The 26135-nt window shown below is 40.4% G+C and overlaps 1 protein-coding gene across 1 annotated transcript in view; it reads left to right on the top strand.

Moving 5' to 3' along the window:
* The window catches only part of KIF26B (kinesin family member 26B), a 472460-nt gene that overhangs the window by 368067 nt on the left and 78258 nt on the right, over window positions 1–26135 (top strand). The window contains exon 6 of the mRNA XM_040351064.1: window positions 15191–15397. Coding sequence (XP_040206998.1) covers window positions 15191–15397 — 207 coding nt within the window. The remainder of the gene's footprint in view (window positions 1–15190; window positions 15398–26135) is intronic.

The following is a 26135-nucleotide window of genomic DNA, read 5'->3' as shown; positions in this document are numbered from 1 at the left end:
TTTTAGTTAGGAGCAGTGGTTAGCACTCCTTCCAGTCTGTTTAAATTCCAAACTCAGCATTACCTGCATGTAGTTTGCATGTTCTCCCTGTGTTGGAATTGCTTTTTTCCGTTTTTTTCCCAGATTCCAAAAACATGCTTATAGTTTAATTGGCTATTGTGTACATTGGCCTTAGTATGTATACATGTGAGATAGATTCCTGAAGGGAGCGACCAATGTGAATATATCGTATATATGTAAAGTGCTGTGTAAATGGTTGACACTATATAAATACAGTAAAACCTTGGTTTGCGAGCATAATTTGTTCCAGAAACATGCTTGTAATCCAAACCACTTGTATATCAAAGCATTTTTTACAGGGTATAAAAGAGAAGAGAGGCACCTCTAAGTTTAGCAATAAGTTGCTAAATGTTGTACCTTCATTAAATGTAACCATATTGCTACACTTAGAGGCTCCTCTCTTCTTTTTTATACTCAGTTGTGACATGACGCTACTCTTATATCAAGACATCACTTGTAAATAAATGCAAATTTTATTAAAACATTTTGCTTGTCTTGCAAAACGCTCTCAACCCAAGTTACTCTCAAACCAAGGTTTTACTGTACCAGTAACAAATAAAAATAAAATACTGTATAGGGTTGTTGTTCTCAAACTTTTTTTAGTCAATGCACCCTTTAAAGTTATGCACAATCTCGAGGCACCTCATTCTAATATGTCAAAAATTAAACGAATAGTTTTACATAAAACAGCAACATCCACACATGTAGGACACCCACAATTAAAGGCAATGCATTCTTCCAAAGCAAAGACACTTTGGCACAGTGTACTCCAGCGCTTCTCTTCTACCTCAGTTTCTCTCCCTCACTCAGCTAATGTGACCCCAGTGCTGACGGAGAGGGGCGGGGGAAGTCCAAACAAGGATGCTGTGCAGGTGCCCAATGTCCTCCCTATCAACCGATAACATCATTGGTTTTTAGGATGCTGGCGGCTAGAAGGTTGTAATGGTGCGCAATGAAAACCTGTGACTTTGTGTAACTAAAAGGCAGGCTTGATCCACCCGCTGGCTTGTATACCATTTTTGGACAATATTTTAAGGCATTTTGTCAAAGCACCCCTAAGAAAACCCGAAGGCACCCTGGTTGAAAGAGGCTGTTCTAGACATTACAATATATACAATCAGTGTCCAGTTAGCAACACTGAGGGTAATAAGGACCACATTAGTACATACTCCTTTCTATTCACAAAATAAACAGCCCCAGTTTTCATTTTGTTATTGGCCAGGAGAAGAAGGGGGCCGAGATAAAATCTGCAGTATTTACATCCAAGTGGAACAGAAATACAGCAGCAGCTGTACCAACCCTGACATCTAAGCAGACCAGTTTTAACACAATAAAGAGAACCTACTTGATGGTGGTTTATAGCTAAGGCAAGTTTACTGCTCTAAACCTGGTAAGGCATTCATGCCTGGCGTTAGACTTTTAATAAATGATACTGTTTATACCCACAGTACTCACATTTCCAGTAATCACTGATGTCCTGCAGGTACAATAAGTGAAATTCAGGGCGAGAGGCTGCACTCCCAAGAGGTGACCTTATATCTGCAAAGATGTATCTCAAACTTTTTTGGTTGAAAAGTCTCCCTTTGACCAATTGCTTTTACTGGTAGCCCTGGCTATTTCAGAAACAATATCAAGCAGCCTGTGTTACTGGCCAAGATATAAGTAGCATTTTTGGAGTTGTATGGTGAACAAAAATGTAACCCCCATATCACTAGCGAGTTGAGGCCTGTCCATTTTTGTGGAGAGAGACTGGATAAACACGTTTTTTTACAGGCAATAAACAACATGCAGGATAGATATGCACAGAGATCTGCAATTTTGGCAAATTTCTTAGGGGGTTTGAGGCAATTTGACATACCCAATACAAAGTAAAATGTCTGGATTTGATGTTTTTTTTCCTGTCTGTTAGTTTTTGGGATTATGGAGACTGGACCCAGTCTTTTCTTAGCCCTGGTTCATTTTGACATGCGATTTGACATGTCAAATTGCATGTTAAAACAACGGCATTTGCTGGCAATGGCATCGTCCTAGTCGGTGCGATGCCGCATCTGCTGTTTCTGTTCTACTTTTTGAGATTTCGGCATGCGATTTACATTGACATCTGTGCAGAAACCTGCACGAATGTCCCTGTAATCGCGGCCAAAATCGGGACTGCCAGCGGGAGTGAAATCGTGCAAGTTTTGCAAGTTCAGCTGAACCTGGGCTCAGACTGATTACTGCTGAAGCTTTAACTAAGGCTGGATTGGTCTTGCAAATCTGTGAGTGGTATCAACCTAAAGCCCATTAATTACTCAGGATTAGACAAATATGTAGCCTTGGAGTCAAAGAATAATGACACACAGGAGGCCATGCATAACAGGCCAATTTTATGTGACTAGGCAGACAATTGATACATAAATCTGTGTGTATGGTTTAATTACAGTGAAAATAAAATGATAGAGTTTCATGTAGTAGAATCTCTGTGGCCTCTTCCATACAGATGATGCATTGAGGCTTGTTTGTATGAGTTGCAGCTCTTTAAAATACCACAATTCTCAACAGGACAATATTGTGTTGTTTTTTTGTTGTTGTTTTTTTTTGCTCTATCTTTCATTATATCTTATAGTGACTATATAGAAAAATAAGTCCTGCTAGCCCCTTTTGCAGGTATAGCTTAACAGCTTATAGCTTTAATTGTAAAAACATTAAAAATAAGTGTCTATACTGTTTAAAATCCAGTAGTAATCTGTCTCATCATGCTCTACACATGCTCAGTTGCTTTCTCTTCTTTGGCACTGTGCCGAAAATCAGAGCCACTAGAGGCCTGGGTCTTAGCAAAATGGCGGCCTCCAGCAACAGGAACAATGCTGGAGGGAATTTACAGCACACACTCATTTTGGTAGCATAACTATTAATGTGGAATGTATGTTCCTTGCAAAAGAACATCATTTTTTTATCAAATTGTTATGAGTAAAGTTCCACTTTAAAATTCAGTAACCTTAGACAGGCTGTACACAGGATCGGATCTTATGCCTTGTACACATGATCGGATTTTCCAAAGGCATAAAATCTTTTCGTCGGAATTCCATTCAAGTCTTGCATACACACTGTCAGACCAAATTACGACCGTCCAAAACGCGGTGACGTAAAACAGTACGACGAGCCAAGAAAAATGAATTTCAATGCTTCCGAGCATGCGTCGACTTGATTCTGAGCATGCGTTAGTTTGTTCTCCGTCGGAGTTGCACACAGACGACAGGAATTTTCTATGGTTTTTTTTTCCATCGGAAAAAAATAAAACATGTTCTATTTCCAAACACTGATGGAAAAAAGTCCGATGGGGCCCACACATGATTGGAATTTTTCGATGAAAAAGTTAACAAATATATACAAATATTATATGGTGAAAGTAAATGAATAGGTTCTAGCAATTTTAAGGTATCCCACAATTGATATAGGCCCATCCAATGGGCCTGCTAATCATTGGAGGGAGAAAGAAGTTTTTGAAAGCTATGCCTGTAAACAAACAGTGGTAGCTTAAAGCACATCTCTCATAAAATGTTATTCCCTAATGGACAGTAGCACCTAATAGTAGGAATTATGCATTGGGTAGCCTCTATTGAATAATAAAAAAAATCTTTTGCGCAGCCTAGAAGCCATATTAAAGGCCATATTTAGCAGATTCTGATCTCAGAGCTTGGCACACTCAGCTGTTGAGACACTCTATTGGATAGTGGAATGGTGGGGGATGCCCAGGCTCTAGAAAAGCATCCCAAGCTGAGATTAGGTGTTGCTGTTAGGTGGTGCATCCCAAGCTGAGGTTAGTTGGGGCTTTAAATGTATGCCAAGTTCAGTTTAATTATGGTCTTCGGGAGAAAGTTAGATTAGATAGAGTATGTTAAGGAATGAAAAGTCCACAGTGAGTGACACAGGGCATTTGTAGTATTTAGTTGGCTTGTTGGCTCTATGTGCAGGAATAGCGTAGTACCAAGAAGTTAAATAGGCAGGTTGCGTTTAGGTACTCATAAGGGAATGGCCGTGTATTTAAACATTTTGAGTGGAGTTAGGGCCTTCTGAGACAAGAGGTGCAAATATATTTCTTGGAAGAATGGACGGGTCTTTGCAATGGACAAGTGAGGTTAGCATTGAAGGCTGAGCAAGGGACACACTTCCTGGAGTTACCGGCAAAGGGTCTGTGTCAGGTAAATTGTGCCCTGGTCCCACATCAAAGTAATTACCAAAAGCCACATCATAGCTATTGTACTGTAACATAAGATTTTTTAAATGAGCTATATAAACTGACTTCCATATACTCAATGAATTATAGTTATTCTAACGTTTATAATCCTAAAACATGTATTTTCTATTCTATATTACTTAAGCTGGCCATAGATGGATTGAAACTTGGCCCGTTCAGCAGGGACTAGCTACATTTCGGTCCTTCTATGGCTGTTTTGCTGAACAGAAGTCACTCTAACGATTGACTTCTGTCGAACACGTGTTTTGGAATTTGATCAGCAAGTGCAGCCAGTTGACTGCTGCACTGATCAGTGTATTTTGATAGCAGTGGACTCCCCAATATCAATATACAGTAGCCCAGAGAGGAGGATTCTTTCATCCACCTCACCTCACTTGTAATTGCAACTATCCAAACAGTAGTAGTAAAGACAATTTGCCTTAGTAAATCAAACCGCCTGACCATCAAGATAGATGGAATTGACTGTAGTGATCTAGATGTTGTTTTTTCCAGTACCATACAGCTTATGTTCATCCTGCAGAATGCTTGTGGAGAGTGATTATTCATATGCAAAATGTTTATGTCAAGGGTTTAAGTGAGATTTGTGAATGAACCTATGCCTTTAAGGTAGAATGAAATATTCTTGACATGACTAATTAGAACATTGTTGAGTTGCTGCTGTCATGTTTCATAAAGCGATGTAACTATGTTAAACCCTTAAATTGTGTTTGATCTTTATAATGTTCTCTTTAAAAACCATTTGAAGCGGATGCTCTGGGGCTGTAAATTCCTGGCATTGGTTAAGTCACGCATGAATGAATACGTGCTGCAAAACCAGATATTAAAATGTGCAGCTATACAGTCATTTCCAAGCAGCAAACAGCTGGTTTAATATGTGCCATCTAAATGTTTGTGACAGTAAAAAAAAGGAGCGAAACATTCCAGAAAAATATTTGGAAGTGACCAGTTAATACATTTTTACAAGCCCAATATGAATCATACATTGAGTGATACCTTGATACACGGAGCTTATGTATATGCAATGTTTCTGGCAGCAGAGTCTTTCATGGAGTTAATCTACGAAAGATTTATTTACATAATAATAGGGATTTTCACATAATAATAGTTTATATAGTGCATCCGGAATCGCTCAGTACCATTGCATTAATGAACATCAATAACACTTTTCTTATTAAAGCGGAGCTCCAGGCTCCTTCAGAAAAAAATTAAAAGTCAGTTGCTACAAATACTGTACCCAGCGGTGTCTTCACCCCAGCCAATTTTTCATCGGCTTTTGGGTGCTTTCGCCACCATCTCGGTTAAGGGAAACCAGCAGTTAAGCCTTGCGTCTTCACAGCCAATTCCCTACTGCGCATGTCCAAAGTATGCTGCGCTTTGTGAATGGCCCAGCGGAGATAGGAGGAGGGGGGCCGAACTTCCGGCCGAGTTCACCACAGCGAGATCATTTAGAAGTGGAAGCGGGTACCTGTCAAAACCAGGTACCTACTCCCCCCCTCCCCACTGAAAGGTGCCAAATATGTCAGCAGAGGGAGGGGAGGAGGCAAACAAGTGGATTTTCCCCTTTTGGGGTGGAGCTCCACTTTAACTGTTTCTTTTTGTCTTACAGCTGATAGACATAAAGGGGGGGGGGGTTTACTAACATTGGAGCATGCAAAATCTGGTGCAGCTGTGCACAGAAACCTATCAGCTTCCAGGTTTTGTCTCTGGACAGCCGCACTCTGAACAAATTGTAGCCTTTATTAAAAGAAGGACAGCACTACAAGTCACAGCAAAATTAAAACCCCACCCTGACACGTTTCACACTGAAACTAGTGCTTAGCTTTCAGGTTTTATTGTCAAAGCTTAATGAAGCAAGCTGAAGGTCTGTTGACAAAGGAGCGCAACTTGCCAATACAGCCAAGTGCGCCTGCTCACGAAACGCGTCCACCTCTGATGACGTCCTCCCACGCAGCCTGCTGTTTCCTTGTGTTCCAAGCCTCGTTTTGAGACAGTGTTTCCATCTGTCGGAAAGGACACAGTCGTCATCTGTAGACTCACACGGCTGAAGATCCGGGAACGTCTCTGTGACATCACATATACCAAGATATGAGTTCTAAATAGTGAAAAAATGTGAATAATTCAAAAATTACACCCTTAAGGTGATATAGGATTACACCGTAAATAGTATAAACAATAAAACACACTCCATAGATGAACAACAAATATTGAAAATGATGAGACGATCCCTGTAGGGTCAGCATGGAAGATTTCCCCTCAAAGATGCAATTACCACAAACACAAGGAAGAGGATAAAATACCCTTACCGGGTGGAGTGAACCCAAAGACACCTTACGGCGATGGGTCACATGTGCATGATAGGCTGATTAGCCAATCTGGTCGTTGTCAGGGTCAAACTTCCTGCTTGCGCTAGGTGTTGATCTTCGCGATAGGAGACCCTATGGGTCAGCTCCCAGATTGCTGACTCCAATCCAATGATGAAATGGGGGAAGAGAGGTTCAGCTGTCACTAGACAGATGGGCTCCAAACATGGGAGAAAAGAAGGAAAAAATGGGGAGGGCAACTTTTTTTTCCTTCTTTTCTCCCATGTTTGGAGCCCATCTGTCTAGTGACAGCTGAACCTCTCTTCCCCCATTTCATCAATGGAATTGGATTGGAGTCAGCAATCTGGGAGCTGACCCATAGAGTCTCCTATCATGAAGATCAACGCCTAGCTCAAGCAGGAAGTTTGACCGTGACAACGACCAGATTGGGCTATCGGCCTATCATGCACATGGGACCCATCGCCGTATGGTGTCTTTGGGTCCACTACATCCGGTAAGGGTATTTTATCCTCTTTGTTGTGTTTGTGAGAATTGCATCTTTGAGGGGAAATCTTCCATGCTGACCCTACAGGGATCATCTCATCATTTTCAATATTTGTTGTTCATCTATGGACACATATAGAATCACATTGGAGTGTGTTTTATTGTTTATACTATTTACGGTGTAATCCTATATCACCTTAAGGGTGTAATTTTTGAATTATTCACATTTTTTAACTATTTAGAACTCATATCTTTGTGAGTTCCTCATTGGCGCTGCACTTTTATTTATATTCTTTGTCACAATTATCCTTTTGTTGTGTTGGCTGCCCACCTTCAGATTTTTTAGGGAAAGCGCAGTATTATATTATTTATATCACATATCACATATACCATGCCTGTCACTTTCTTACAAATGTGAGTTGATTAGTTTTATGTTAATTAAAGCCCAATTTTTACTAACAACTGCACCCAGAGGCGCCTCATTCCTTGTGTTTTCTATTTGATGGCAGCCCTGCTCGCATTCTTTGGACTTTTAACCCTTGCATTCATCATTCTTACATAGACTTTTTAAAGACTGTGGGGCAGATTCACGTACATCGGCACATTTTTGCGTCGGGCGTAGCGTATCTAAGATACACTACGCCGCCGTAACTTACTTTTTTTTTTTGGAATCCTCAAAGAATTTGCGCTGTAGTTTTATGTAAATACGTCGTGACCCGACATAAACAACGTTTTTTTTTAACGCCGCATGCGCCGTCCGTGGGGGTATCCCAGTGCGCATGCTTGAAATTAAACCAGGCCAATGTTTACGACGGTGACGTCATTCTACACAAATCCCTATTCGCAAACAACGTAAAAAATAAAAAATTCGACACGGGAACGACGGCCATACTTAACATTGATTACGCCTCATAATAGCAGGGGTAACTATACGCCGGAAAAAGCCAAACGCAAACGACGTAAAAAAATGCGCCGGACGTACGTTCGTGGATCGCCATAACTAGCTAATTTGCATACTCGACGCGGAATTCGACGGAAACGCCACCTAGCGGCCGGCGGAAAAAGTAAGACGTACTAAGACGTACGCCTGTCGGATCGATCCCAGATGCAGTCGTATCTTGTTTTGTAGATACAAAACAAAGATATGACGCGGGAACTTTAAAATTACGCAGCGTATCAATAGATACGCCGGCGTAATTCTTTTGTGGATCTGCCCTGTATCAATTTACAGACAGATCATTTAGATCACTTCTTTTTACTTATCTTATTGCTAATATATATTTTTTATTGGGACACATATGAGCTCCAAGTTGTTGCGCCTTTACTTGTTTTATGATTTTGCCATGTGCAGCCTTTCCACGAATGTTCATTGTTTCTCTGCCACATTATACACCTCCCATAAGCCTGACAGCAACGGGAAGTTACCTGATTTTAATAAAAATTACATTAAGATGCTCCAGATGATTATGAACATTCTTTTACTCCAAGGGACTGCAGGGCAAATTTATTTTATGTGCTTGTAGTGAATTACATTTGGCATGTGCATGTTTTTGATAGGTATAAGTTGCTTGCCATTTTATTTTTGTGTTCAATCTTTTTATTTAATTCAAGTGCAAACATAGAACATTGAGTAACACACTTCAATAGGTATCCAGAAAAAGAAAATACCTTGATGTGTTACAGTAGTTATTGGAGTGCACATCGCTCAAGTATATAAATGCAGGGGAGCTCCTCGGCCTTATAACAGAAACATTTCAAAATAACATAAGATTGTTATTGGATGTGTTCCTTATTTCAAAGAAACATAAAATGAAAAAATTTTATGAGCCATAAGCTGAAAAGCAGAGAAGGAAAACAAATTTTGAAAACAGAATATGGCAAACAGTGGAGAATAAAGGGGGGGGGAGAGAAGGTGTGCAGGGGGGTTCATAGTCCACTATTGCTTTCATTTCAAATGTTATTGGCCTAAAGGTATCCAGATGGTGAGTTCCTTCATTTTAAACCCCAGGCACATAACTAAATATACAGCTGAAATACATATATGGGAGCTGTCCTGCCAAATGCTTTGTATTTCTGTCTGCCCGGCCTTGCAGGGGAGGACACCTGATTTTTCTGTGCTGAAGTTAAGTAACTTACAGGTCTTGTCTCCCCCCCCCCCCCCCCTGGCCTGTAAATAGACAATGAAACGAGAAGCAGCCGACTGATGAACTTATTTCTCTGTCACTCTGCTCTGTTCTCCTGTAGGCATGCCTCTTGTTAGCGCATGAGCACACACTTCACTGTGTTTTTTCTCCCACTCACAGTGTGAGCTTTTCAGTACAGGAATTCCAAGACCTAGTCAGATACTTACACTAAATGTATTAAAAAACTACCTGTCTGACTAAAAATCGAAAAAATCAACCTGACTTGTTGTGTCTATTATACTGTATAGGCCTGAAGTTCAGCTTTAGGGGGATGTGAGATCATTTTGAATGTCTCAGTTTTCTTTGTAAAGAGCTTACTATACCAAAGGATATTGCTATTATCATTTAGAGTGCCCATTATACCACATTGTTCATTTAATGATAAAATGCTTCAACTTAAACATCCAGACAAAAAGAAGTGTGACATGCACCAGGAGTGCATAAATGCAGAGTGACCATTGCCATAAATGCAGAGTGACCATTGCCATTAATGCAGAGTGACCATTGCCATAAATGCAGGGTGACACGCAGAGTGACCAAGTGACTTTTCTCAGTCAGAAGTCTCTCGCAATTTATTTTAATAACTAGGCAAAAAACTAATCCACATAGCAAAATCCAACTTGATACAGTTTATTAGCCAGCTTTATAACTCAAAAGATCAAGGACATTTTGTGACGGAAATTCAGACGGTTGTTGACACCTGTTCTGAGTGCAGGCCATGTTTTTTATTGTGCCTGCATGTGCCCTGAGCTGTGCACAGGTAGCCTATAGAAGTGGATGCAGATACAGCGGTTGCACAGACACAGCCACTTGTTAAAATTGCATTGAGGAGTGGGTACGCAGATCTAAATATGCACTTTTATTTTTTATAAATAGACCACTAAATTTCTTGATGCCTAAAAAAGTGACACCCTTAGTGGACCTGTAAAAGAAAAGCTGAGTGGGGTAGTTTGATCATTTACATGAAACATGTAAAGAACATTCCTGTATTAAGATTTTGATGTTGTTCACATAGACCAGGGGTCTCTAAACGTTCCAAAGGGCCAGTTTACTGTCCTTCAGACTTTCTGGTAGATAGTGTGAGCAGAAAATGTCCTGAGAGTAAACAATGCCCCACATTTGGAATCAGTGAGAATAATTGTGACCTGTTGTTGGTATCAGGGTAAGGAATAGTGCCCCATCATTGGCAACAATAGTGCCCCATTTCTGGTGTCAGTTGGAGGAATAGTGTTGTCATGGACCTTGCAGTGCTGGAATGTTTCTACTTGAAATCCTAATTCATGTATTTCAGAAGATGGGACATTACTGACAGTTCATTGCAGGAGATACTGGACACATTACAAGTGGTTTAGTTGTCCTGACTAGGTCAATAGACAATGACCCTTCGATGCTTAGCTCAGGCTATTGAAATGCTAAGTGGAACCGGCTTGTGAAATACCTTTTATTGTGTTCTGCAGGTTACAAGCGGTTGTCAGAGACGGGACGTCTCTAGGAGATAATTACCTCCACTAAATGACTTTTAGAATGTGTGTTTGAAGATTTATGTGTTTACGCTAAAAGACTTTGTATTGTTCTAAAGGTCAGAAGTCTCCTGTCAGGAGTATTGAATTAGCATGATGTTATTATCTAAAGAAATGTAACCTCTCAGAGGTAGTAATTAAGTTCTGCTAAATAGACCGGGCTATTGTGTACATTGATTACCCCCTGGGGCTTCTGTCTCAATACACATAATAGTCTTTCTATCCAAGCTATTGGACCAATCCCTGTTGACTATTTCAAGTCCTCATTTGCATGATTAAGGAGGACCTGAGTGAGGACTGCATATACTTTACAATTGACCAATAGGAAAGCAGTTGTTGGGAGTGGGATGTTCCAAATTCTGTATAAAAGTGTGCTGTGTACTTGAAAATAAAGAGTCCTGCTTGAACATACATACAGCCTGCCTGGTGTGTGTTCTTAATGGGTCCAAATGGCACATAGCTGTAATTCGGATCCCGGAACCTTGGATGACTGGACCATCAGACGTTGCAATCTGCAAGCTGATCCAATAGAAGCAGAGGAGTGTCGGGAGAGCAGAACCGGGCGAGCAAAGGATCTCGTCACAAGTGTCTTGTATCAGTGGCAAGCAAATGGCCACATCTAGACCCTGGGTAACAGTTTGGAGACCACTGACGTATACTAAAAGAGATCAGTTTAAAAAAAAAATGAGATTTAGTCAGAATAATATGGAGTTCAAGGGCACAGATTTAAGTATGTAGTTCTACCATCTTTCGACCATCTTTTTTATTTAGACAGCTTGAGGTTTACCTACAATGCTGATTTATTGCAAGCACTGAACCATGGCAGATGTCCAGATCTCTGCACATATAAGTCTGGGATTTTGAGTGATGCCATCTATCCAATTCCTAATACAAATAAGAGATTATATCTTATGGTTTTCAGTGAATGCTCTTCACTTTCTCCGTTCTACAAACCTGTTTGTTTCTATCCACTGCTTCCTGATAATAACTTAGTCTCTGCAATCCAATGTATTTGTTTTCATCATGCTTGCATTGAATGATTACTCTATGATAAATTCATTTAGCTGCTTCCAAGAATATATCATCACGGGGAGCAAATTATTATCTCTTGCACGCCTCTGGACTTGCTAGTCAGCACTTGTATAATCTACAAAGCCCGCTCAGCAGCAGTATTCAGGCCTGGAAGCCAGTATAGTTGTCTACTGGAATGCCTGGCCATGCAGTTTCCTCTAGTAAAATTATGTTAAGACATCATCTTCTGTAGTTTATGCTGTCCATGCCTTGTGTATTTGTAACCTATGGAACCTATACATCTTTAAGTTTTCATCCACCGCCATTTATCTTTGGAATACTGAAAATGTGGTGAGGTATTTGCCTGTCTTTCTGCACAGGGGCTTACTCAGGTGCAGAAATGGGTCTTTTGTGAACTGTTGCTACAAGGTTCTAGACAAAATTGTCTTTGCACACTTAGGCATTAACAATACCCTTTACTAGAAAAAAATGAATTCAATCATTGGGGGGGGGGGGGTCTTCATACCTTTTGCCATATAGTAGGTGTAATGGTCAGGTACCCTAACTTTTTTGGCCATATAGTGTATTTGCCTCACAGGTTATCTCTGTCTAAGTTGCTGGTGCTCAGTCACTTTTAAATTGGGGCCTTTGTGTTGGCTACTTGCCCTGAAACATCTCAATATTCACACAAACGTAACAGATAATACCCATAATATGTGTGAAACGTCAATTTCTATTTTGTTTCCTTATGACAGTTGAATGTAAGATTTCCCTAACATTTTATCCCATGAGTGACTGACCATAAGAACATATATAATTATAAGAGTTAAAGATCATTTACCAATAGAGAAAAATAACCTAACGCTATAGGCTGGGAACATTCTGCCACAAAGGGAACTAATATGTGGGTCTCTTCAGCATTGTGTACAGTCTATGGAGAGGCCTGTGTAAATGGCCGAACAAATGGATGTTTGGCCGAGCAAACCTGCAGCAAAAGTGTGAAGTGAAACATTTAGCAGCTGTATTGCTACCACTACTAAATGTGACAGCATCCTGCTCAGGGCTCCAGGTTGTTAGGGAGTCAGTACCCGCCAGCATCCTAACAAACAATGATTAATCCCAGCCAGGCACATTCAGCTACCAGCCAGGGTTTCCACCTGACAGTTGAATGTAAAGAAAGGGGCGGTGTTAAAAAAAATGAATGGGTCAGACCCTCAGCTCTTCTTTTCACAAAGTCAAAGTGTATGTTGTTGACCTAATTTTAACATAATGCATTAAAGAAAAATAAAATTGTTGATTTTCACTGAAGGATCCATCTGTTTTTATATTTTCCCCATATTTTCATTTTGAATTGTTCAAGTTTGTGATAGGTTTACTATAATAAGGCAGTGCAAAGACATTGAAGATCAGCAAAGTATGCAGCCTATCAAATTTGTTTTTTGTTATTTTTCTTAGGGAATTTAACTTGGATGGGGTAAGGGGATTATGAGATGCTTAGCAGATTGTATATCAATCAATTAGGTGGATTGTATATCAATCAATTAGGTGGATTGTATATACATCAATTAGATGGATTGTATATCAATCTATTGGTGACAAATATGTACACAACACTTCTCCAATCTTCTCCTGCACAACTCTTGCTTGCAGAAACAGCTAGCACGTGATTAGGCCCGACACTGACTCAGCCAGGCCGGAGTAACTTGCCCTTTGCAGGCAGGGACCGTGGGCCCCTATGCCCAACTTTACTGTCCATGACATTGCAGTCCACACTACTGGCACTGCACCCATTTCTGACTGCATTCTTCCAGTCCTCTCATCTATGCCTCCCCAGTCTTTCTGACTGCACATGTCACTCACCAGCCCTCCTGGCTGCAACCAGTGGTTCCCTCCTGAAAACTTGCTCAGCAGTATTAGCTCCTGTTGTCCTCTCTTGCTCCTCCTGTGCCTTCTGTTCAGAGCATCCATGACTTCCTAGAGGGCTCCATCCTGAACGCAAGCCCCAGGCCCAAGGTCATCTCCCCCAACCTGCTAAATTTTGCCTATACTCACAAAAAAAAATCTATGTAGAGGGTGCTACATATAATAGTGAAAATTGTTTCTTAACTGACTGCTAAAGTTATACCTGTCATATTCCTTATAAGATAAGACAGATAGAATTGTTTTCATCAGCTTAATTATTATTAAATATGGATAATTTAGAATATACAATATGAAACAACTATACTGTATAATATACCTCCTTGTTTGATTTTTTTTTTTTCAGTTTGACCTATTGTAGCTTTAAGCATTTATGTACTTGCTATTGACACTTTAAGTGGTTATAATTGTTTCCTTAAGTAGTTTAAAATCTTCAATACTTGCCTGAGGCTCCTATATAATAATAATCATAATGCACTGGCAGAAAGAATTTAAAAAAAAAGTCAAAGGACTGGAATGTTAGTTTGTTTAATTCAGAATCACAGCTGGAAGGGTTGAGACCTGGCTTGGTAGCCACTGTTTAACATCATCATGGGAGATGTTCTTTAAGGGTTGACAATGTTGTTATAGCATAAAGGCTTTTAATTCAAGACTGTGGGAGATTGAACATAGCCGTGTTAGAACCAATGTGTATTGTCTTATACTTCTCGCCTCCTGCTGGGGGAAACAGACTGTATCGTATCTTAAGGCATGTGTGGAGGTACTGTACATATTATCAGAACTATTGTGTAGCAATTGGGAAGCAGAACTTGTAAGTATGTAATAAGCAAATATGGCTGCCTCCAAGTGTTTATACATAGAAAAAGGGGTTGCGAACCATTAATGTACATTGGGTTTGCAAACCTGGGAAATCAGAGACCAATAAATTATTAGGTCATTTAAAAACTGACTATATATTTAGTAAAATCCAAAAAGATACCCTTCTCTATGCTAAGTATATCCCAGATCAGCTGGCAAGCTGGTAAAGTTGCTGAGGTCCCTGGTTGGTTGAATGGATGCGTCAGTCCTCTTTCTGGCCAGTGGGGTACTGTACACAAGCTTCCTATACCTGTTGGTCCTGAAAGAAAAGCAATTTCACTGTAGAAGAGTATGAGCTAGAACAAAATGCACATCCTAGATGCTCTTTACATTGGCTGTATATGTCAATGTATCAGTAATAAAGGATATCTTGTACACATAAAAACAGGCTTATGTCTTGTATACTTGCAAACTATGTATTGGGTAAACTTTGACACAAGCATCGTATTGATAAAATGTTCTGCATTTGTTATTTTTTTTAAAGGTAATCAATTGAATTTTTTTATTTTTATGCATATAGCTGGAACACATCAAATCAGTTATTATTATGTAAAGTGATTGCTATCCAAAAACATAATTGTTTTTATCTTTACACAGGTAAAGGTTATGGTGCGTATTTGCTCCACTCTTGTGGGAGAGTCAACAGAGTCCAGTTCTTTCCTAAAAGCTGACCCAAGGAAGAAACAGATTACATTGTATGACCCATTGTCATGTGGAGCACAGAATGCATTCCAAAAGAGAGGAACTCAGATACCACCTAAAATGTTCGCTTTTGATGCAGTATTCCCTCAAGATGCTTCACAGGTAGGCAACATGTGTATTATGCTTTGAATGTCAATATTCAGTAAAATGTTTTCAATATTGATTGTGAATGCATCCTTCACAGACATGGACAGTGGGTGTTGTGAATTGTGGTTGTTTGTCTAACTTCTGTCCAGCACACTCTACGACCTGTGCACTCTAGTGTGGCTATAATGTTATAGAAACTTTTTATAAATTTGCATTGCAAAGATTTCTATTTCATAGTTTACAATTGGTGCTTTTGTACTTCCTTAAATGTAAATTTGATGCCCATCAAAAGTAGTAAAAATATGCACACATAGGGCCAGATTCACGTAGCCCGGGCGCAGCGTAACGTAACCGATTTAGGTTACACCGCCGCAAATTTTCTGTCTAAGTGCTCGATCCACAAAGCACTTACCTGGAAATTTGCGGCGGTGTATCCTAAATCCGTCCGGCGCAAGGCGGGCCAATTCAAATGGGGCGGGTACCATTTAAATTAGGCGCGCTCCCGCGCCGGACGTACTGCGCATGCTCCCGACGCAAATTTCCCGACGTGCTTTGCGCGAAGTTACGACGCGCCGACGTTTTGTGAATCTCGACGTGAAAAAAAGACTTGCGCCGGGGAAAAAAAAAATTCAAAAAAAATTCAAAAGCGACGCGGGAAAGACGGGTATACTTTTACATGGTGGAGTAATTGTCCACTTTGTAAAAGGTGCCCTATTTTGCGACGGCAAACTAACACTTACGGTGACGTAACGACGGGAAAAAGTTTTGTGGATCGCCGTAACTGCTAATTTGCATACCCAACGCTGGTTTACGACGCAAACTCCCCCCAGCGGCGGCCGTGGTACTGCATCCTAAGATCCGACAGTGTAAAACTATTACACCTGTCGGATCTTAGGGATATCTATGCGTAACTGATTCTATGAATCAGTCGCATAGATAGAAACAGGGATACGACGGCGTATCAGCAGATACGCCGTCGTATCCCTTTTGTGAATCTGGCCCATACTTTTTAATAAGTCCAATTCCCAGAGAGAAATAAAACATACATATTTCAGTGTGTTAGGTTGAAAAAATATTTTGGAATATGTTTAGCTTTTGCATTGATTTGACTGATAGGTGTTTCATTTTGTATATTTTGTATATACAGTATTATATATATATATATATATATATATATATATATATATATATATATACATACAGCCCTCAAAATTTCCACTCGCCTGCTAGCATTTGGCGAGTGGATTTAAGCTGGGGGCGAGTGATGACAGGGCTGCATGACCAATGTTCCTTCAATCTGTGCCTACACTTAGAGCCCCGATGCGATTGGCGGCCGAAGAGGAAAGGTGCATGCTCGGGAAAAGTAGTCTGGTGAGCCGCGCACAGGCAGAGCAGTACACAGGTGCTCTCCTTACAATTCTCATTAAGCCATGGGATCTAACAGTATGACCTCTCTGAGCCTGCCCCCTCCCCCCGACCAATGTAGCTGGAGAGCAGAGAGCAGGGAGCAGGAAGTAATGAGTCAGGTGGAGGATTGCGAAAATTACCACTCCGGGTGTCCCAGGTAGGCAGTGCAGCGCTCACTGAAAGTTGCCCTGACATGAGAGTGGCAGCCTTCCAGTTTGTGCAGTTTTCTTCTCCTTGTGCTCTATGTAGGTGTCCAGCAGTTCAGCCTGAGCACTGTGAGCAGACTGGTCTCAATGTGTGCTGTGCGGTGTCAGTGTGCGCTGTGCTATGGTGTCAATGGCTGTGCAGTTGTGTGGATCTCGGCGCTGGATTGTACTCCCTCCCGCTGTGCTGCAGCTCCTCTCCTCTCTGCCAGCCTGAATAAAAGGGGGAAGTGGGGACATGCAAGCGTGGAGCTGCACACACAGGCTCCTGATGATGAGATGAATAGGAGAGGGAGAGAGAGGATGGATGAATGGATGGGAGTTGCAGAGGAGACAGCAAGAGAATGGGGAAGAGATCCAGTTCTAGTGCCCTGTCCCTCTGGTCTGTCCCCAGTGCCCTGTCCCATTTTGTTAAAGTTGTTTTTGGTAATATTTAACTGTGTAACTTGATTCTGCATAAAACATTTAACAGTGTCATTCCATGAGATAATCTTCTAGGGCGTGTTTAGGGGCGCAATTAGGCGTGGAGCAGTGTATGAATTAGGTGGGGCAACTGGTGGCGAGTAACTCTTGAGGCCTGGCTAGTAGCTCAGGGCTTGAAATTTTGAGCCCTGTATATATATATGTATGTATATATATATATATATATATATATATATATATATATATATATATATATACATTACCTTTTTGAGTTTGATAAACAGAGCTGAGAAAATTTTGCTTTTTCAAGGTTTATGGCAAATAACTTATATCCTGCTGTACCTTGCTGTACTTTGACCTTGTTCTTAATAGTTAAGAAAATGTGCAGCTCCACTTTCTAGAGGATATAAGCCTAGAAACACCAGGTTTCCTTTCAAAATACTAGCCAACTAGTTAAGGGACTTCAGAGTTGTCCACACCACTTGTATCTCCAAAAAAGAAGGCGTGTTTATCTTTAGCTTATTTTACCAGTATGTTACCACCCGCCCAGTGATCCAGGATCTAAAGAGATCCCATTATCTTCAAAAGATACAAACATTAGGTTTAAAAAAATTATTAGAATAAAAAAAATAAAAAACAATCCTTCCCTATCCACCACTTTGTTCTATATTCTCTTTTTCATGTCAGGTCTCCTTTTCACTAAAACCCATCAATGCAGAACCAAGTGCTTGGGGACTCCCAGATTAACCTCCCTGGCGGTATGATTAATTCAGATTTTAGGTGCTGAAAACGGTACCATTATTTTGCATGGAAATTTGGCGTTTTATATTGTAGGCTTGTAATTCTTAGAAATAACTCACTTAAATCTGTCCAAACAAGAGTCTAGTAGACATCCCGGGTATAATAAAATTTGAAACACAAAATCATAAATTATAATATAACAAATAAATATAAATAATTATAACACATAATATAATAATAATAAAAATTATTACTTTAAATTTTTTGATGACGGACTTCCCCACAAATCACTATCGCTCAATTCTGCAAGTGATTCTAATTTATTATCGCATTTTTTTTAGCTGGTCTAAAACCATTTTTGACATAAAGGGACACTTTTTGGTTGCTATGGACAATCTCCAGTTTCCAGGCAGAAAGAACAGTTTTTATTATATAAAAGTGCATGTAGGACACTGGGCAGACCACTAGGGACAAAGGGGTGTGTATTTTTTTCATACAGTACTGTAATCTATAAGATTACAGTTTACTGTAAGTATTGTGTTTATTTACTTTTTTAGATTTGTCGCCGATCTCCGCCCCCCGTGCATCATAACGTCGCAGGGAACGGAGCTCGGTGGCACTCGGCCCTATGAATCGAGCGAGGAGGACACCGCTCGATCACACAGCGTGGAGGCATCGCAGGATCCAGGGACAAGGTAAGTAAACCCTTCCCAGGGACACTGCAAGGCGATCCCGAGTCTGGCTCGGGGTTACTGCTTTTGGTTCTGAAATTCCACCCCGAGCCAGACTCGGGAATGCCGCTAGGAGGGTTAAGTCAGAGTTAGGCTTCATGTACAATGGTCTACATTTTCCCACGATCGGTGGTCAAAACGTTCCTATCCTAATTCCTCCGTGTTCAGGAGAGTGAGGTTGAATGTCACATAAACGCAGCAAGTTCTAAACTCTGCTACTTGCATGTGTGTACATGGACACATAGGCTTTTATGGAGTTGAGTGTAGGAGCTTTGGCAAAAAATCAGCAAAAGCTCCTAAACTCATGTTTAGGAGCTGCCAGTGTAGGCTAGTGAAGCCTTAATCTTTTTGGACTCTCTTGAAGTATCTGCCTAATGCCAGATAAACTGCAGTCAGTGACATATCCTTTCTGCAGCTTTGTCATAAGGAGATAGGGGTAGATTCATGTAGGAGATACGACGGCGTATCTCCAGATACGCCGTCGTATCTCTGAGTGTACGGCGTCGTATCTATGCGCCCGATTCATAGAATCAGTTACGCATACATTTGACTAAGATCCGACCGGCGTCGTCTCTTACGCCGTCGTATCTTATTTGCAATTTTAGGCTGGCCGCTAGGTGGCGCTTCCATGTATTTACGTGTCGAATATGCAAATTAGGTAGATACGCCGATTCAGAAACATACGCTTGCCCGGCGCATTTTTTTACGTCGTTTACGTTAGGCTTTTTCCGGCGTATAATTACCCCTGCTATATGAGGCGTATCCTATGTTAAGTATGGACATCGTTCCTGCGTCGAATTTTCAAAGTTTTACGTCGTTTGCGTAAGTCGTTCCTGAATAGGGCTGGACGTAATTTACGTTCACGTTGAAAGCAATGACGATTTGCGGCATCATTTCGAGCATGCGCACTGGGATTCTTTCACGAACGGCGCATGCGCCGTTCGTAAAAAACTTCAAATATGTGGGGTCACACTACATTTGAATAAAACACGCCCACATCATCCACATTTGAATTAGGTGGGCTTACGCCGGACCACATACGTTACGCTGCCGTAACATAGGGAGCAAGTTCTTTCTGAATACGGAACTTGCGCCCTAATTTACGGCGGCGTAACGTATCTGAGATACGTTACCCCCCGCACAAAGATACTCCATTGTATCTGGATCTACCCCATAGACTTTTTCCATTGTTTGAAGGTAGCTACAGAATTGCCATCTTCAGGAGTCATCGATGTTATCTAGTGCAGTTAACTAAAAGCAGGGAGATTTAGAGCTTCTACAAATCTATGCAACACAGTTGCTAATGTGATATGGCACCTAAAGTAAACCTGTGGTTAGACAATGAACATTCAAGTTTTTTTTTTATGTTCTTAAAGTGGTTGTAAACCCTATAAAAAGAAAAAAAAACTGCAAGACAAAGTCATAATGAGCTAGTATGTATAGCATACTAGCTCATTATGAATTACTTACCTTAGATGGAACCCCCGCAATGGTCCTCGTTCCCCCCTCCGGCAGGTGACATCTCTCCCGGGGGTTACTTCCTGGTATCGTGGCTCCAGCGCTGTGATTTGCCGGAGCTGCAATGACGTCACTCATGCGCATGCAACAAGTGCATCCTGGATTTTCGGTTTCGGAACCAAAATTTACATTTAGTGCACCGCTAGTTTCAACAAATGTCTTGCCAGAAAGTAATTTATAAAATCTCTTTTATTGGAGTTAGCTAAATCTTTACAACTGATCCTGTCCTGCCAGGTTTCTATTGGCTGTTATTGCAAAATCAGTACAGTGGTTGTTGCCGTTTCCTCCCTGCACTTTAAATTACTGCTCATTTCTTTCCAATTTAAATTCATACCTTTAAACACAAGAAAAGTCCACACATTTTAAACAGCCTATAAATATGAGCTTATAGTATGCAGTGCCATACCGGCGCTAGATGGAATTTGCTGCCACCAAAGCTGTCTAGTAATAGAGCTGATTATCTCTGGGCGGAAATTCATGAATTGTAATGGAGCAACCTCAGCATTCCATGTGCAGAAAGTGTCATTGATGTGCCTCTGTGTTGATTGTATCATGAACACAAGTCTGGGGGGGGGCGGGGGGAGGCAGACGCTGCAGATTTTTTTTTCACCTCAGCAAACATGTGTGAAGAGGAGCATTGAGCCAAATTCTCCCCCTGCTGGTTGCTTACCTCCCTTTGGTGGTGCTTTTCTATTCAGAATTTCCTTTAAAGGGCATTGAATACGCATAGACGGATGGGCAACGCGTGTTTTTATTCCACCATAATACAGGCTTATGTGAGGTATAAAATACACTACACTACAGCAGTGCAAAAAAGTGAATATACACACATACAAGTATATTCATGAAATACAGACTCTAAAATTGCTTGTAACTGTACCAGGGATTGTTTTTCATTACATGCATTTGCATGCTAATAATGTTTTAAAAAGGCTACTGAGTTTTATTTCTGTTGCCTTTTATCACATCAGGGAGGTTTTGATATGTAGAAAAGAAACAGAAGATATCCCTGCAAGTGTTCAAGAGTAAAAAAAAAAAATGAAAAATCCACTAATATGATCAGACCCTCATCGTTCGGAATTAATTAATTTCAGTATTCCAGTGTGTGTTTTTCTTTTTCAACCATGTATAACAACTGTTATGCCCATAGGTAGAAGTCCACAAGTGTGCAGAACCGTATCATTCTATTACCTTCCTTTGTGTGTTTCAACCCCAAAGAGTACATTAACACGGAGGACCTAAAGTCCTTTTCATACCTGAGCCTTTTTCAGCTTGTAAAAAGCTCAGCTCTGAAGCTCCAAAACGCCCAACAAGCAAAATCCCATTCATTTCAATGGCCCCTGTTCACACAAGAGCATTTTGCCGCCTGAAGCAAAATGCCTGAAGCTCAAAAAAGTACATGAGCATTTTTTTGGGCAGATTACAAGCGTTTTTGGACACATAGACTATAATAGAAAACGCCTGACTTGAGCAGAAAAACGCTTGTAAAGGCTCAAAAATCAGCACTCCACCTCTAATTTCCTTTCTCTCCCCTCCCTCTAGTGCTTTCTGTTGGCTAAACAAAAATGCCTGAAGCTGTAAAACGCTTGTAATACACTTCTAAAAAGCTCTAAAAAAAGCTTGTAAAAAGCTGCAAAAAAAAAAAAAATGCCTGAAAAACGTCAGTAATCAATAAGCTCAGGTGTGAATGGAGCTTAAAGAAGTGGGCTGCTGCTTCTCCTCCCTCTAACTTGTATGCAGCTGATAACAGAGGGGTTGTGATCATTTATAAAAAAGGGAAAGCATGTATTTATATATATTTTTAAACTGAATGGGTTGTTTTTTCAAAGTGATTTTTTACAATTACTTTAAAGTAGTTGTAAAGGCAATTTATTTTTAAATAAAAAACATGTCTATACTTACCTGCTCTGTGCCAGTGGTCTCCAAACTGTGGTTTGGAGGCCCTTTGCTTGCCCTTATCCGGCTTTTGGGACACTTTTTCCTCCAGCTAACACCAATGGGCACCATTCCTCCCACCGATACCATCACTGGGGCATTATTCCTCCCACTCATACCTACAGTGAGGCACTATTCCTCCCACTAAAACTAATGATGGGGCATTTTTTATGTCCACTGACACCAGGGCATTTTCTACCCGCGCTGGCCACAATCCAGCCCCTAAAGTATGAAGAACAGTAAATTGACCCTTTGTTTAGAAAGTTTGGAGACCCCTGCTCTGTGCAATAGAATTGCACAGAGCCGCCCCAATTCTCCTCAATGGCCCTCGCTGCTATTAATATGAGTGGGACAGCGGCAAGAGCTGTCTCATGCATGTCGCTGGATCGTAAAGAATGCATTAGGCTAAAAAAGATATGGTGAGCTTTGATGGCAATGTAGTTGCAAGACAAAAAAGAATTAACAAAGGTATTTTTTTACTGAGCAAACCTTCATTTGGGCGGTTTATATTATTGGAAAAAAAATACATGGAATGCCCTTTGTCATATCGTATTTTTGTCTGGTTTCTGCATAATTAAAATTAGGGTTGTCCCGATACCACTTTTTTAGGACCGAGTACAAGTACCGATACTTTTTTTCAAGTAGTCGCCGATACCGAATACCGATACTTTTTTTTAATGTCATGTGACCGTTTTCAAACCACAATACAGACCAAAGATATTTTCTTTAGAATTATGAAGAACTGGTACATCATGGTGTGGGGCTGTTTTTTAGCATACGGTACTGGAAAACTACATGTCATTGAAGGAGTGATCACTGTCAGTGCAGCTCATCGGTGCCAGTGCCCAAAAGTGCAGCTAGCCAGTGCCACCTATCAGTGCAGATCAGTGCCCATTAGTGCATCAGTGCAGGGAGGCAGCTTATTAGTGCATCTCATCAGTGCCACCCAATCAGTGCCATCCATTTATGAGTGCCATTCAATCAATGCCAGTGCCACCTATCAGTGCCATCCAATGGTGCCATCCAATTTGTGTTCGATGTCACAAAAAATAAATAAAAAAAAAGTATTCTATTTTGGTATCGGGAGTATTTGCGCGAGTACGAGTACTAGCGCAAATACTCGGTATCGGTCCCGATACCGATACTGGTATCGGTATCTGGACAACATGCACAAATAAAGATCTTCTAATGAAAGGGTGCAACCTACTACCATTTGTTGAATGCTATATACTGTATTTATTGGCGTATAACACTCACTTTTTTACCCTGAAAATAGAGGGTAAACTGTGCCTGCGTGTTATACGCAGGGGGCTGTGGAAAGTTTTTTTCCTGAAACTTCCCTCTTAAAGTTAGGGTGCGCGCTATACGCCTGTGCGTGTTATACGCCGATAAATACGGTACGTTCATTCTGCCAACCTGGCACACTGGAGGACTCTGCACACATACAGCCAGCTGTAATTGAATTTTATTAAAGCCCAAAGTCTAATCCACACAAGCACAAAGTACTGGGAAGTTTTGCCTTCAGTGTTAACATGCATTAACATTTCAGTCCCTATTCACTGTTCAGCTTCCTCTGGCAATAGCATCCTTCCCATGGTGCCAGAGATTGTAACTTATCATAAGCCTTTGGTAAAATAGATTCCAACTCCCATATGAACATACACTCTGGATGTATTGATATTTTTTCCAGGCAGAACAAAGCAAATCTTCCATCATACAATCACTCTCTTTACTTATGGTGACCTTGTGGACAAAAAAAAACATTTATGATTTTCTCGCTTAGTTTACTGATAAACTATAACTAGATTTTTACACGCTAAATATAAGTCTTTTGTTAGCTTGGAACTAGGAATCCCTCTGAGTAAAATCAGAATCCTTGGTTTACATTCTTCTACATTGATGTATTTTCTGTTCCAAGGCAAATCATCAGTAATTTAATTTAATATGTACTCACTATGTTATTACATACTTCTTTCTCAGAGTTATGAATTCATTGATTCTTCAAGTAAGGCATGACTCTTTCGAAATTTGAAATTGATCATTTTGTTATCACAAGTTAAAATGTTTATAGAGCACTGAGAAATTGGAAAATACATTTTATTATGTGTTAGGCGGCTTTACCAGAAAACCAGTAAACCCAGCAATAGCAAACTGTAGTTTTGCAGAACATACAGTTGTAACACATACCTTTCAGTAACTTAAGATTAATTATTTTAAGAACAGTTATGAAGGAAGTATCTAATGAATTGTATCTAAAGCTTGCCATACTTGGCTCAAATTTCAGACAATTCATGCCAAATTAGCCAAAATTTGAGCTCTGGGTTTCCCCATCGGCACTTACTTCACTTGCTAAACATCAACTTAAAAAATCAAAGGATCCCAGTAGAAAATTGTCATCCAAATAAAATAGAGATTGCATCTAATCAGATACAGTCACTGTTTGGGTATTCAGAGGGCTCCAAGTACAGACTGTCTGAATACAGTAGCCAGCAGGGGAGATTCCTCCACCCATGCTGTTTAGCATTTTTCTTCGACCGAATAGTTGTGCGCTGTGAGGAAAGACTGCTCTGTTTGCAAACAGATTTTGTACAGTAGGGGTGTGTTTAAGGTCAAACTATATCGTGTCACGTACCATACTGGCATAAAAAAAAGTGTTTGGAAGTGCAAATCTGGAACCCAAATGATGGTACACTTGCATACAGTATTTACGTGATTGCCGCTTCTGTTTATCGTCGATTGATTGTTTGGAATTCGCATCGCGTATGGCCTGCCTTTGATTTCTCTTGTTCGGCTGAATTAAATAAATCTATGTATGTATGGCTAGCCTAAAAGGTTTTGAAAAGTGTTTATGCCATGTGTAAAGCTCAATAACTTAAACCAAATAGTTTGACTTCAGTGAAATTATCTAATTGGATTTCTTGGGTTCCTGTATTTGCATTGACCATTCCATTACCTTCTCAAATAAGCCCAAAATATTGTTTTAAAGTGGAACTGGCACTTAAATAGCAAGCAAAAAACAAGCAACAACAATCTGTTGGTAGACAGTATCATAAAAACACTAAAGCCTTGTACACACTGTATGATTGTTGGCTAACCTAGCGTCCATTTTTTGTCAAAAGGACGTGTGCTGGGATCTTGTCTTGTATACTAATGGTACACAATTGTCGTGTCACAAACACGAATGTAGTGACATACTATGAGGAATTTCAGCTCTTCCGTGTTTGGTGAGCATTGATTGCGAGCATGCGTTCTTGTACTTTCGACTTTTATGTGATGGACTTGTGTACTGACCATACGAAAATCAGACAACAGACTGCTGTCTGCCAAAAATTTACTAGCCTGCCATCCAACATTTGTTGGCTGAAAGTTGGACAACAATTGTCAAAAGGACGTATATATAAAAGGGACTCCCACGCTGTCAAGTAAACTAGGCTAGGAGACACTGCTGCAGCCACCTATAGGTCTATCCTGGTAAACAATTGGGTCAAATGAAAAATGTGGCGGTATCTGTGCTGTGTAACAAAAGATACCACCACATTTTTCAATTGTCAAAAGGAGCTTACTAAAGGTCATATTTTAGGACAACGGTTTGTCAACAGACAATCCCCTGCCAACAATGTCATTATGTGTACGAGGCTTAATATTCAGGCTGCAGCTGTCCCAAGAAGGGATTGGAAGCCTTAATCTCTGTGTATACAAGGAGGAGTGGGAAGCGCCACCATCTATGTAAGTGCAATTAGTCTAAAAACAATTGAAGCCAGAGATAGATAAAAGGCGACACTCACATTTGGTGAA

The sequence above is a fragment of the Rana temporaria genome, chromosome 4 (genome assembly GCF_905171775.1).
Source record: "Rana temporaria chromosome 4, aRanTem1.1, whole genome shotgun sequence".
In the NCBI taxonomy this organism is placed as follows: Eukaryota; Metazoa; Chordata; class Amphibia; order Anura; family Ranidae; genus Rana; species Rana temporaria.
The sequence above is the reverse complement of the archived record's forward strand: the minus strand, read 5'-3'. Positions and strand labels throughout refer to the sequence as shown.